Here is a 12,285-nt window from a genome sequence, read left to right on the forward strand (position 1 = left end):
CAGTTGACAAACTCCTGCCTAGTAAAAGAGCCAGCACTGAGAGCAATTATCCTGATATTCATGACTCACTTTGAATATCACATTGAATATTACTCATAAATCTTTTACGAGCACATCCCCAGAGCTCACTTAACAGCCGGTTTTAATCATGCAGTTGACACAGAGAAAATAACAAAATGTATTTTTTCAGTGGCAAATTAATTTAGGCTTGAACCTCCTCCTGTAGCTCTATTCTTTCCTTTTTTTATTTTTTATTTTCTTGTACGAAGACCAGTGAAATTCACTTTTGCATTTGGAAGTAGTATTTTTCCAGTCTTGCTGAATTAAAATAAAAAGGATGAATGTTTCTTTTAGAGCCAGTTCCTGACAGTGGTTTTTTCAATGATGTATCTTGTTCTATATATGAAAGATGAATCAATTTTTGACTTTGATACACATTGTCTATTTTGCTGAATGGAGAGTGAATGTCGAATTTAGACAAAGAAGAAAACATTATTCTGAAGAGTATTTAAGTTGTGGGTGGTCCTTTATATTGCATTTAATTGTCATTAACTGTTCATGATAGCTGTTTTGGAATCTGGCTCTCATTAAGTGACTTGAAATGCTGTGTAAATTATTTTAAATTGGGGGCAGGGATGAAAAGAGTACCATTAGAAAAAAGGTAACTCACGTGGAGCTTCCTCATGCTCCTGTAGAAACCTTTCCAGGATAATCCGAGCCATTAATGAGGGTGCATAGTCCACCTAAAAAAGAAATAGAAAATTGAAATTGTCAAGTTGTGCAGGCTGTTGATATTCCAATATTTTGTCAACACTGAAGATTAAGTCAATTTTAATCAACCACAACAAGCATCATTCATTAAAATCTTTCCTTCTCTTGATGGCTTCTCTCCTAATAACATTATAGCAAGTATATGATCTATGCTGTTGAAAAGAATAAACAGGTCAAATTATTCAATATAATACTGGAGAAAAAGAATGGAATTTTAAATTAGTACATATTCATCTAAAACAGTGTAATGGGCTTTTTTCACCACTCCTCTATTTTTTCTATTGGTAGGCCAATACTACTTTTCTATTCTAGCTATCCTTCTTTCTTTTCAACTATGGATATTTACATTGTTTTGAATGTAATTTCAAGTAAATATCCCTTTGGTTAGTGGCTGTTTTCAGAAACTAAATTAAATGTCCTTAGCCATTGAAAACATGGATTTTACTCATTTTACTTTATAAAGACAAAGACAGCTGAAATTTCAGTCAAGTTCTTATATATAAAATATCTTGATGATAGAAGAAAATAGCTAGATTGTAGAGATATTAATAATAAGAAACAACAATATAGTACTTGTACTGTAAGCTCACCATTCTTAAGTTTATCTGAAATGTACTTAGCTAATATAGAAGCCAGGGAGGTAACTTTTCTATAAGGCTCAAACAAAAACCAGGGGATACTAAATTCAACAGTCATTTTTATTAAAAATGCATCTACTCTTTTGGAAACCTACTGTGGTTTTTTAAGTTCACAGATCCCTTATTAACCATTGTTTTAATTTCACCAGAAAATAGGCCTGTGTTTTTCCAGAATAGTAATGCTCCCCCCAAATAAGTCTTTTCATCTTGGGTGTTAAGATAGCAAGTGCTATCTCATATATTATCACAATGATTTTTTTTCCTGACAGGCTTTCAAGTCCCATATTCATACCAAAATTTTATCTTGATTTAGTAACTAGACAAAAAGGCTGGCTTCATTTGTATGAACAGTTTTTTCAAATATGTATGTACTTGGATGCCCTTAAATTCCCCAAGTAGAAAGAAATGCTTTCCACGAAGCTGCTTATTCCTAGTAACCCACATCAGAGCTGACACATGAAAAATGGTGAAATTACTGAAGGTAGTCCAGCCTGAATAAGGACTACCTTATTAGTTCAGGTACTTGCATCTCCCTAATTTTCATATTAATCATGTGTCCATCTTTCTCTGAAATAGGGCCATCATGCTTCATGTCAGAATTTAGCATGTAAGTAAAATTCATAGTGCTTCAAATCTCACTTGAAAATATTTGTGTGGAGAAAACAGAATGACTGATCTTATTATTACTAACAAAGTCAGATTTTCTCAAATGTTCATTTTTAGCCTTGAAATAGGAAAATCAGTATTAAGACATTTATAAAATCAATGATGACCACATAGAGTCCTTGCCTTCCACATCAACAATAATACGGTGCTCTTATTTAAGAGTTGCTGCACACTGTAATGTACCAATGTTATATATTTCTCATCAATTTTTACAGTTTCTACTGATTAAATATATATTGACTCATAAACTGTTACCATCGCATCAATTGTCACCAGATGCAAGCATATGTCATTTAAAGGTATTAACTATCATATAAAAATGGCAGCTTGGTTGTTTAGAAGGCCTAATCCGGTACCAGTCATTCCCCAATTTTCCTAATGCATTAGCAATCTCTCAGAAAATGCTATCATTTCTGTACTAATCTGCAGCCAAAGGAGAGGAAACATCTTTAAACAGTGATTTATTTCCTTGGTTAAACATTGCTATATATTCATGGTAAATAACAGATTTATTGATATGGAGAAAATGTGTCAGTGGGTTAAAATTTTCCATATTACTAGAAGATGGAAGTTAGGGTCAGCTAAATAAGCTAAGCTCAACAGAAATATCCATTAAAAATTCAAATGAATACAAATTGCTACTATATAAAACTTATGCCATCAATATCATCATCTATAAAAATGACTATCACTTTTGCATCACATTCCTTCTAGATGCTGTATCAGGAATGCTTTTTTTTTTTTTCCCATAAAGAACACTCTTATTTTTTAAAAAGGGCCATCACTAAAGTCTGAATAAGTTATACCTCAGATATCTTAAGTTGCTAACAGAATTGACTCAAGTCTGGAGACATTTAAAAACCACCTTGCTCTAGAAATTAAAAAAAAGGAATAAAGAACATGCTTTGCTAGGAGGAGGAGAGACATCCATTCTATATGCTAACTACCCTATCCGATTGTGTAGACACTGCCTAGACTATTAAAACCTGCTAGAAACTGATAGGCAATTGTTCAATGGCTGACTGTGGTGGCCCACAGCAGACAGAAGCTGTGAGAGAAGCCATCCTTACATGGAGCACTTGCTGCTACCGCAACAGTTAATGCTCACAGTACCGAGTCATCTTTAATGCAAACACACATTTTCTGCCTTGCTCCTATGTTTTCTATTATAATGCAACATGAAAACAGTGTACATTTCATTCCATCCCTATGAGGTTTGCATAAGCAGTTCCAAGTCAGACTAAATATTGTATTGCTCTTATTACGGTAGATAAATATTTTAAAGTTTAGGAATTAAATATTTTATTTTTTCGGTATGCTCTCTGTAACTATTATGAACTTTTTACAGCTTCTTCATTCATGGGAAGTCTTTAGGGTTTCCTTTTTTAAATGTAAGACTATTATTTGTTTCCCCAAACAGAAGCAGATAAGAGTTAACAAATAAGTTCAATAAATCACTTCGTCCTTAGTGTTAATAAGAACAGTATGCTTCTCCATATAAAGAAAGACTTCTAGAAGGCATGTATCTTTTAATATAATAAAAGTTTGCTAACAACAAAAATGAGTCAAGTAAATGTTACATCTTTAGGTATACAATTTCTCTCCTCATTTTTGTAACAGCATGGGTTGTCTTGCCATACATCTCTGTACTTGACACAGGTATTATTTCTCACACTAAATTAAGACAACACATCTAAAGAAGAACATGTTCTGAGCTGTTTGGTTGAAATTTCCCACAAAATAAGAGATCAAGAAGCTGTTTACTCATTTATTTTAAAAGAAACAGACTAATTAAGTTAACTGATTTATTAATACATGAAGCTCTCGGTCCAATTATTAAAAGTACAAAGAGACTAGGGAACAATTTAAATGTCTACTGCACCTCAAAATCTTTTTTTTTTTTTTTTAAGGTTAATTATAATTCTAAGCAGAGCCACTCTACACAGGCCCCTTAGGTTTTATGTAGGTTTAAATAAAATAACAACAATAACATTACCTCATTGGCTAGCTCCAGGAGCACTGGGGCAGCTCCATTTTTCCCCACTCCATTCAGATACCTAGATAAGACAAAGCCAAGTGGTAAGGCAGTGACAAGAAAAGGCCAGCATGGACTTGTCAGCATCCCCTGTGTGTACATGTTTTTCCTGGGCAAATGCCACACTCAGCTCTAGTTCAAGTACGCTGTCACGGGAAAGCACTGAAGGGAGGAGAATAACAAAAACAGCTCACCTCAAAACCACTGCTCACCTCAAAACCACTGGCCACTAACTAAGTGAAGTCGGGGGCAGGAGGTCTGAGCTTACCCATCTTCCTTGTTTTTTCCTCCTAACGTGTAAGGTGAACACAGAGGTGATTTTGAAAAGAACTAACCCTATTACCCTGGCATTATCTATACCATAACCACTTCATGGGAAGGAAATAAGTTTACTCATGAAAGAAGTATCCATGCAAGCATATCATCTTTTGATTTACTTTTAGTTCATAGGGTTGGTTGGCACCTGATTAGGGAAAAAGAATGGAACAGACTTTTCATCAGTGGGCCACCAACCCTTTAACAGGCAACACAAGCCATCATCTTATCTGCTCTAGATTTCTGTCACTATCTCTAGCTCTCCTCGTCCCCTAACGCTACAAAAACAAACAAAAAAGTCCCCAAATTCATCCCAGACGTGGATGCCAGAGTGATTTTTTTAGGACAAAAATTTGAACGTACCATTCTCCTTCTTAAAACGTTTCAAAAGCCCCACACAAAATCTCAAAATTATATTATAATCACTTAAAAATTCTTGTAAGGTTCTTTGTAATCTGGTTCCTACCTACTCTCTTCAGCCAGCCTCATCTCTAGCCACTGTTTGCCACTCTGACCTTTCACCTGGATAACTCAGAATCCACCTTGCACATCACCTTTTTCATCCACCACAACCAGCACTATGTGAAGTGTCCCTCAAAGTGCAATCGAGGAGCACCCTGTTCATCTCTCCATCACTTAGCCCAGAACACTCTATCTGCTGAGTTATTTGTCCACCTCAGACACATCCCAACTGTAAGGCTGAAAGCCTCATGAGGGTAGAACATTTTCATTTTATTCAGTTTATTATGTGTAGCACAGTTCTTGGCTTATAATAGGTAATTATATTGTAATACATATTTTTCTTTAATAAATGAGTAAATAATTAAAAACATTCTAGACAAGAAAATAGAATTAAGTATGAACATTTTCTCTACAATGTACTGTTTGATTGAATAAATTAATAACATTTGTTCGATAGTAAAAATCAAAGTCGACAGATGAGGTCTTCTTTGTAACTGCCAGGAGAAAATACTAAATTAAATTACACTATTTTACATGTATGTTTATAAAGATGTATAATTTCCAATAAACAAAGTGGAATAAAGTCAAATTATTTAAGGTGGGTAAAAGTCTCAGGATCATTACAACTTCAAAGTAATTCTAATAAATCCATTTTCATCTGTTGGCTCTTCCTTAGAAAAATTGTTTAGGAGTCTAACTGGGAAATAAGTACTTTCATTTCAAGATCAAAGGAAAAACAAAACAAAAATAAAAACTAACAAGGCAAGTGTGGTTGAGAGAAAGATCCTTGGGAAGTAGGTCAGCTTAGACCTTCACAATCAACTTACAGAATTTCCATTGCACTGATAGGCCTGCTCAAGAAACAACCAATCAGTTCCATCAAATTGGAGCAACTAACCAGATGCTTAACTAATCCATTAAGCATTCTGATTCTGGGTCAGGGTATTTAAGCCGATAATAGGATATCTTTACAACTCTCCACTTAACATTCACTTATCCCATAAACATTTTGAGAGCTGACTAGTTGTCAGACCTTATTCCAGGTTCTGAAGAAGCAGCAGGGAGCAAAACTTTAGCTCCTACCATCACAGACATTATACTGCAATGGCAAGACAGAGAAACAAATATATAGAATAATGACATATGCTATAATATAAGTTGGGTTTCCCTGGTGGCTCAGATGGTAGAGAATCTGCCTGTGATGCAGGGCATGCAAATTCAATACCTGGGTTGGAAAGATTCCCCTGGAGAAGGGAATGGCAACCCACTCCAGTATTCTTGCCTGGAGAATTCCATGGACAGAGGAACCTGGCGGGCTACAGTCTATGGGGTTGCCAAGAGTTGGACATGACTGACTAACACTTTCACAATATAAATTAGATGGGCTGGTCAGGAAGTCACTCTCTAAGGAAGTGACACTGAAGTAGAAACAGACAAAAAGGAAAGCAGCAAGCCATCAGAGGAAGGATATTCCCAAAAAGAGAACAGTAGGTGCAAATGTCAGGAACGGGCCTGGGCTATCTGAGGACCAGGAAAGGCTCTAGTGCCACCAGAGCAGAACCTCTTCTCAGAGGTTGATCTGGGAAGAATGAAAGAGGACAGCTAGATCCCAGATCACTGCCTGTGCCAGAAAACTGTCATCTTGAATCCAAATTATATGGCTTTATATAAATGCTGCATCAGTCACTATCCTGGTAATAACCAATAGGATACTTCCATTAAGTTTAAAGAAACAGGAGCTGGTCAAACAACAATAGATGACACAGACTAAATGTCATCCTTCAGTTTGCCACAGGAGGACTAACAAATGTGTAACTTGTAGGTGAAACCAGGTCTTTTAAGACCTCCACAGAAGGTCCATTTTATGACTTTTTTTAGTGTGAAAGAGCTGTTAGCATCTAAGATTAAAAACAATATGTACTGATTTTAAACATAAGGCAAAGTTATCTAATCTTTAATATTTTTATAACAACTATTATGGGAAAACTTCAAAAACTACCAAAATTCTTCACTAAGCTTACATATGAACACCACCTTTGTTGATTCTATATCAAAAAATCTCTGGAACCCATCTCCATGACTGCAGCTCTTTTCCCAGGGAACAAAGTAGCTGAGGACAGGTACTTGTGGTTCCTATACTTGGTTCCTAGCACAGTAGATGGGACACATTGAGTGCAAAGAAAACAGAGCTAATTAAACAAAAAAGTGGTTCAAATTTTCAGAAACTATTTGTATCATTTGATGTCAATATCATATTTGAACTAACCTTTTTTCCCATGTGAACACCTGAATAAAATCTAATTGGTCTGATTCTTCAAAGCTAATAAAGGTGGCCCCTCCGGTATGAGTTGAGAGAAGGGAGGTGATGAGAGACAATGTTTCTTCTAAACTTTGCTACTGATGAGGATACATGCAAATCTGACCAAATTGTGAGTATGTGTGTGTATAGGTACACCCACACGTGCATATAAGCCCGTGTGCACCGATCTAGAGAAATCTAAGTAAATTTTACCATGTATGTTTCCTGTTTAGAACTAAAATACCATCATACAGTGGGAAAGAATAGAAGGCTGTTTTCAATGTGAACACTCAAGCTGTGTCTATACACGCACAACATGAAGAACTGAGGATATTTCCTCAGTAATTCAAAGGGAAAATATTTTCTACTGGTGTCTGGATAATTTGAAATTTCAGTTGACCACAATGGAATCACACTGTGGACTATATGGTCTTAAATACAGACTTCAAATTCTGAATTGAGATCATCTCAATACTAGCAAGAATACAGAGACACAGGAATTTTCTGATACTGCTAGTCGAAATGAAACCATTACAACCTTTCTAGGCTGTAATTACATTATTTCTAGTTTGTATTACATTACAATAAAATCTTATGTATTCATTATTTGCACCAGTAATTCCATCTACAGAAATATTGAGAAACTAATCCAAAATGCAAAGACTTAAGCACCATAATATTTATCAAAGCATTACTTATATCAGAAAAATGGAAACATATATGTGCGACAGAAGAATGTTTCAATGAACTTTGAAACCTTCATATGATGATGTATCGAAATGTTTACAAAAAGCTTTCTTCAAAACAATACTATGTTATACACACTTTTCCAAGTATAAAGTTCAGAATTCACAGCTGCATATATAGTATGACCTCATCTACGTAAAAATGGATTGACAGAAGCCCGAGAAGAAAAATACCAGTGGTTATCTATGGATGCCACAATTACAGGCAATTCATTCATTTCTTTTTTATACCATTACACATATGCTTAATTTTCACAATAGGCAAGTATTACTTTTATAAAAAAAAAAATAAGTTGGTAAGATTGTCAAACTGCTTAAGCGTGTTTTGATATAATTTTGCCTTTATGCTAATCAGCTGGAAAACAAAAATCTTTTTGGGCCAATTTACCACACAGAATACAGAGACATTCAACCTACACATTTAGAAGAGGCCTATGAGGTCAAATCATCTGAAAAGTAACAACAGAGCTTGTCTCCAAGCACAAGGTGTGGGGCAGAAAGTAAGGAAGTAGGGTAATAAAGTAAGAAACGAGTCAGACTGCTTTCCTATTAGTCTGTCCATTACAGCCTAACTTCAAGTTTTTTTTCAAACATTGTGACTCCACAAAATTGAGATTCTTGTATTTAACTAAATTTAAAGAAACACAAATATGTTTCTGCATTTTCATTATTACCCACTCAACTGTTCCCTGAGTAACCATACTTAAAGGAAAGATTTTTGTTTCTGGCCTAAACTATCCAGATAACCCAATAAAGCCTGTTCATACTTTAGAAATCAAATATACTCTTTAATGAACCTAACTTTTTTTAAAGTAGTATTTAGAGATCTTAGGAATCATCTAATTAAAATAGACTTTATACAATGAAAAAAAAAATGATTATTAGAGGGCAGCCCCATGGCCTGTTAGCAGATCTCCAAATTTTTAGAAAATGCTCTGTTCTCCTTTGTTGATGTTAACAGGGCCTTAAAGTCTGGATATAGAACCATACTTTTATATGAAAGCCTAAGACTATAAGTTTTATATAAGAATATACTTTTTGACACATGAACCACTTTTCAGTCTTTCTGTGGAGGGTCTGTTTGCCAAAGCAGTTGCTGGTTTCATGGCATTTCATGGGCCGTTCTCAATTTTATATGTATGATTTAGGTGATGAGTTTAATTTAGATGTTAATTTCACTGAGGAGATTATGACTTTTGAATAAGTCAATCCAAACTTTATAAACACTTCTTGGAGAGTAATTCTCCGAGATATAAAAGTGTCTGTGTGTGTTGGGGGGTAGGGGGTGGCCTGCAGGTATGGTGTGTATGCATGTATATTTCTTTAGCAGACATTTCCACTCAAAACAGAATGTATCTTTACTGCATTTGGCATAGTGAATACTTTTTTCAAAGCCTAACTTGAATAACTTTTCAATAAACATTTCTCAATTCTTTAAAAATATGACTTTACAGAAACACAATTCTAATATTTTAGCTGTATATTCACTTAATTCATAGAATTTTCATGCATAAAAATCATTCATCTAAAGTCAGTGGTATCATTCTCACCATAGAAAGACTGCTCTGTCAATCTCAAGTATAATAATTTTAGATAATATTTCAAACAGTTTTCCTTTCCAATATGTCCCTAAAATACTTCAGAAAGCAAGCAACAATTTCTAATTCAAACTATTATTATTTACCATTATAAGTTATTCACTCATATTACAAAGATAAGTTTTTAAAAAATTTTTTTTAAAAAGGAGCTATTTTAAACACTCTTTTTGTTTCAGAACAAGAAAGGTTGGGAACTATAATAAATTAGGCTGAAATTAAAAGATTTCCTTTTAAAATATAAACCCCTCTTAAAATCTGACAGTTGTACATTATTATATATCTCCATTTGTCCTCACTTGATATATACCTTTTTTTTGCATTTCTAAAACGGCTAACCAATACCTACCATGCAAAATACAACTGTACCAAAATTCAATCTTACTTTCTAATATATTTTTCAACTTGCTGATTTACATGAGAAATAAAAATTGGCTTGAGAACGTTCACATATACACATAGATATACGTATGCATGAACATAGGCATCTATAAAAGATATGCACTTACAGTAAATTTCAAGCATCCAACGGGGATTTTCTAATATTGTAACTTGTTTCTTACATAGTAAAGATTTCACACACATGTAAATTAAGATAGTCTCACCATATTCTTTAAATCTATACAACATAGTATTTGAGAAATTTTAAAAATATACTTTAAGTCTTAAATAACTGACAAAACAAAATGTCTTGGAATGTTACATAGAAAATCAATTTATTAACTTAATTTATTCATAATTATTATTACAATTAATAGGTATTATGATACCCTCTAGTGGGGCAGGCAGGTCATACCTCTGGTAATAACTTTCAATCGCTTCTGAAGTATGATGTTTGGCATGTGTTCTCTTAATATGTTTCTGAAACAAAATAAAAAAGATCTTTATGTTGTGTCACAGATCAGGTTCAAAACCAAAAATGACATATTTCTTGATCCCCACGTCTAACAAAAAGGGCAAACCGAATAATAGTTTGGGGATTTGGGTGGCAGCGGGTATTTTCTCCCTTCTACTCTATGAACCTATGCATTTAAATCTCTATTGCATGGCTGGGATGTCTCCAGTCTGTACCACAAGGTACAGTATATATGTAAAAGCCAACAGGGTCATAGTAATTGAATCTAAATAAGTTTGCTTAGGGTTGTAGAGGGCAGAGAAAAACTTGTTCCCTCTTTCAACCTTTGTATTAATTTTCCCTCAATTCAATTCCATCTAAGTCCTCTGCAGTCTAGTTTTACAATCCAATTGCCATTTTTAACCAGGAAGAACATTGCTTAAAAACAACTTATTTGAAAACTACAAAAAGTAATTCCATAGAGACTTGCCACTTGACTGACACCTGTCATCTCATGATAAATGACTCCATTTTCTGCCTCTCTTGCCTTCTGCCACTCCAGCAATGGTCATTTATCATCATCTCTGTCAGCAATGGAAAGCGGCACTGACAGTGCAAGTCAGCAAACATTTAGCACATGGAACCACGCAACACGGGGAAATTATTATTGTCAGAATAATAATGGTTTAGCATAATTTATTACAGGTCCACCAAATAAGCAAAGGCTAGATGTTATTAGACAGATGGATGGGTAGGCTTGGCAGGCCTCCACTGAGACGCAGGCGGTGCTTGATGTGGAAAGGAGAACATCCTCCAACCCAATCAGAGAGCTGGCAGTTCAATTACAAAGAAATAAAGGGACATTCATCATTCAATTAGGCACCTGTCAACCCTCACAAAGGAGAAAACTTCTAACCTGGTACTCCTGGGAGAAGATGCTCAGCAGAGTGGCCTGCGATTGACTGGAACAAATAAAAGAAGGACAAAGTTAATTACTGGAGTGCACGGCAAAGAAACAAAAGAGAAAGGAGCTTCAAAGGTAGGCCTGCTGCCCTGTAATCTAACAGAACATGAAAACAAGTGTGGAAAAGTTGTTCCAGATGAACACCTCAAACAAAGGCTTCCTGCTGCTAGGTCAAGGAGAGGGAGAAAGGGAAAGGGGGAAATACGGACCATCTCAAAGCAAACTATCATATGATTTGGATTTTCTTAAACTTCAGAATGACTGTAAATCATGTCTGTAGCATGCAGGTATGTTGAAAAGGGACCCAAGGTGGCAAGGTTTATTCCCACTGATAAATGATAAGAGTTAAATCCCATAAACAGTAGTAAACATGCAATTTATTCACTGGCAACATTCTGAAATTTATTTTGTTAGCAGGCAGGTGTCCTCTTCTGTAGCTCTCTCAGATTCAATGGGGGAGAAAACGTTGCACTTCGCTAGAAGTAGAGCACAGAGACCACGGGAACATTCCCACCGACACGGGCCTGCTTTGAATAGAGAAGCCTTCACAGCAGGAAGCGGGGTCCTTGAGGATATGGCTCCCTAAGACTGCCATAAGCCTTATTCATCTACGACTCCACACAATCTCAAACACCTGGCAGTGAAGCAACCTGGAAAACATTCTCTCTAAGTGGAGATTTTCCTCTCACAATTGTTAACATTTAGAAATGAAACAGATTTTTTTTTTTCCTTGTCTAAAAAGCAATCAATAGCCCACTGCTATTCTTTCTGATTGCCCTCTGTAGACAGAGTTGCCTTATCATATGTTGAAAATGATTAGTTATTTCTGATATATTTTCCTACTAGAAGGTATCCAAACAAATTACAGTGCTAATAATTCAACTTTTATAGTACACCAAAGCACGGTGAATAATTAAAGTTCTTGTATTCATGAATGAAACTGCTTAAGCTCATCACAG

At 35.1% G+C, this 12,285-nt stretch overlaps 1 protein-coding gene across 8 annotated transcripts in view; it reads right to left on the reverse strand.

Moving 5' to 3' along the window:
* The window catches only part of CDIN1 (CDAN1 interacting nuclease 1), a 278,150-nt gene that overhangs the window by 209,994 nt on the left and 55,871 nt on the right, over positions 1 to 12,285 (reverse strand). For all 8 annotated transcript variants that reach the window (XM_006058058.4, XM_006058054.4, XM_025295958.3 and 5 more), the window contains exons 2-5: positions 11,279 to 11,324; positions 10,324 to 10,388; positions 4,072 to 4,132; positions 671 to 743 (exon numbers count right to left, since the gene is read on the reverse strand). In XM_006058058.4, the coding sequence (XP_006058120.1) occupies positions 671 to 743; positions 4,072 to 4,132; positions 10,324 to 10,388; positions 11,279 to 11,324 (245 nt within the window). The remainder of the gene's footprint in view (positions 1 to 670; positions 744 to 4,071; positions 4,133 to 10,323; positions 10,389 to 11,278; positions 11,325 to 12,285) is intronic.

The sequence above is a fragment of the Bubalus bubalis genome, chromosome 11 (assembly GCF_019923935.1).
Source record: "Bubalus bubalis isolate 160015118507 breed Murrah chromosome 11, NDDB_SH_1, whole genome shotgun sequence".
In the NCBI taxonomy this organism is placed as follows: domain Eukaryota; kingdom Metazoa; phylum Chordata; class Mammalia; order Artiodactyla; family Bovidae; genus Bubalus; species Bubalus bubalis.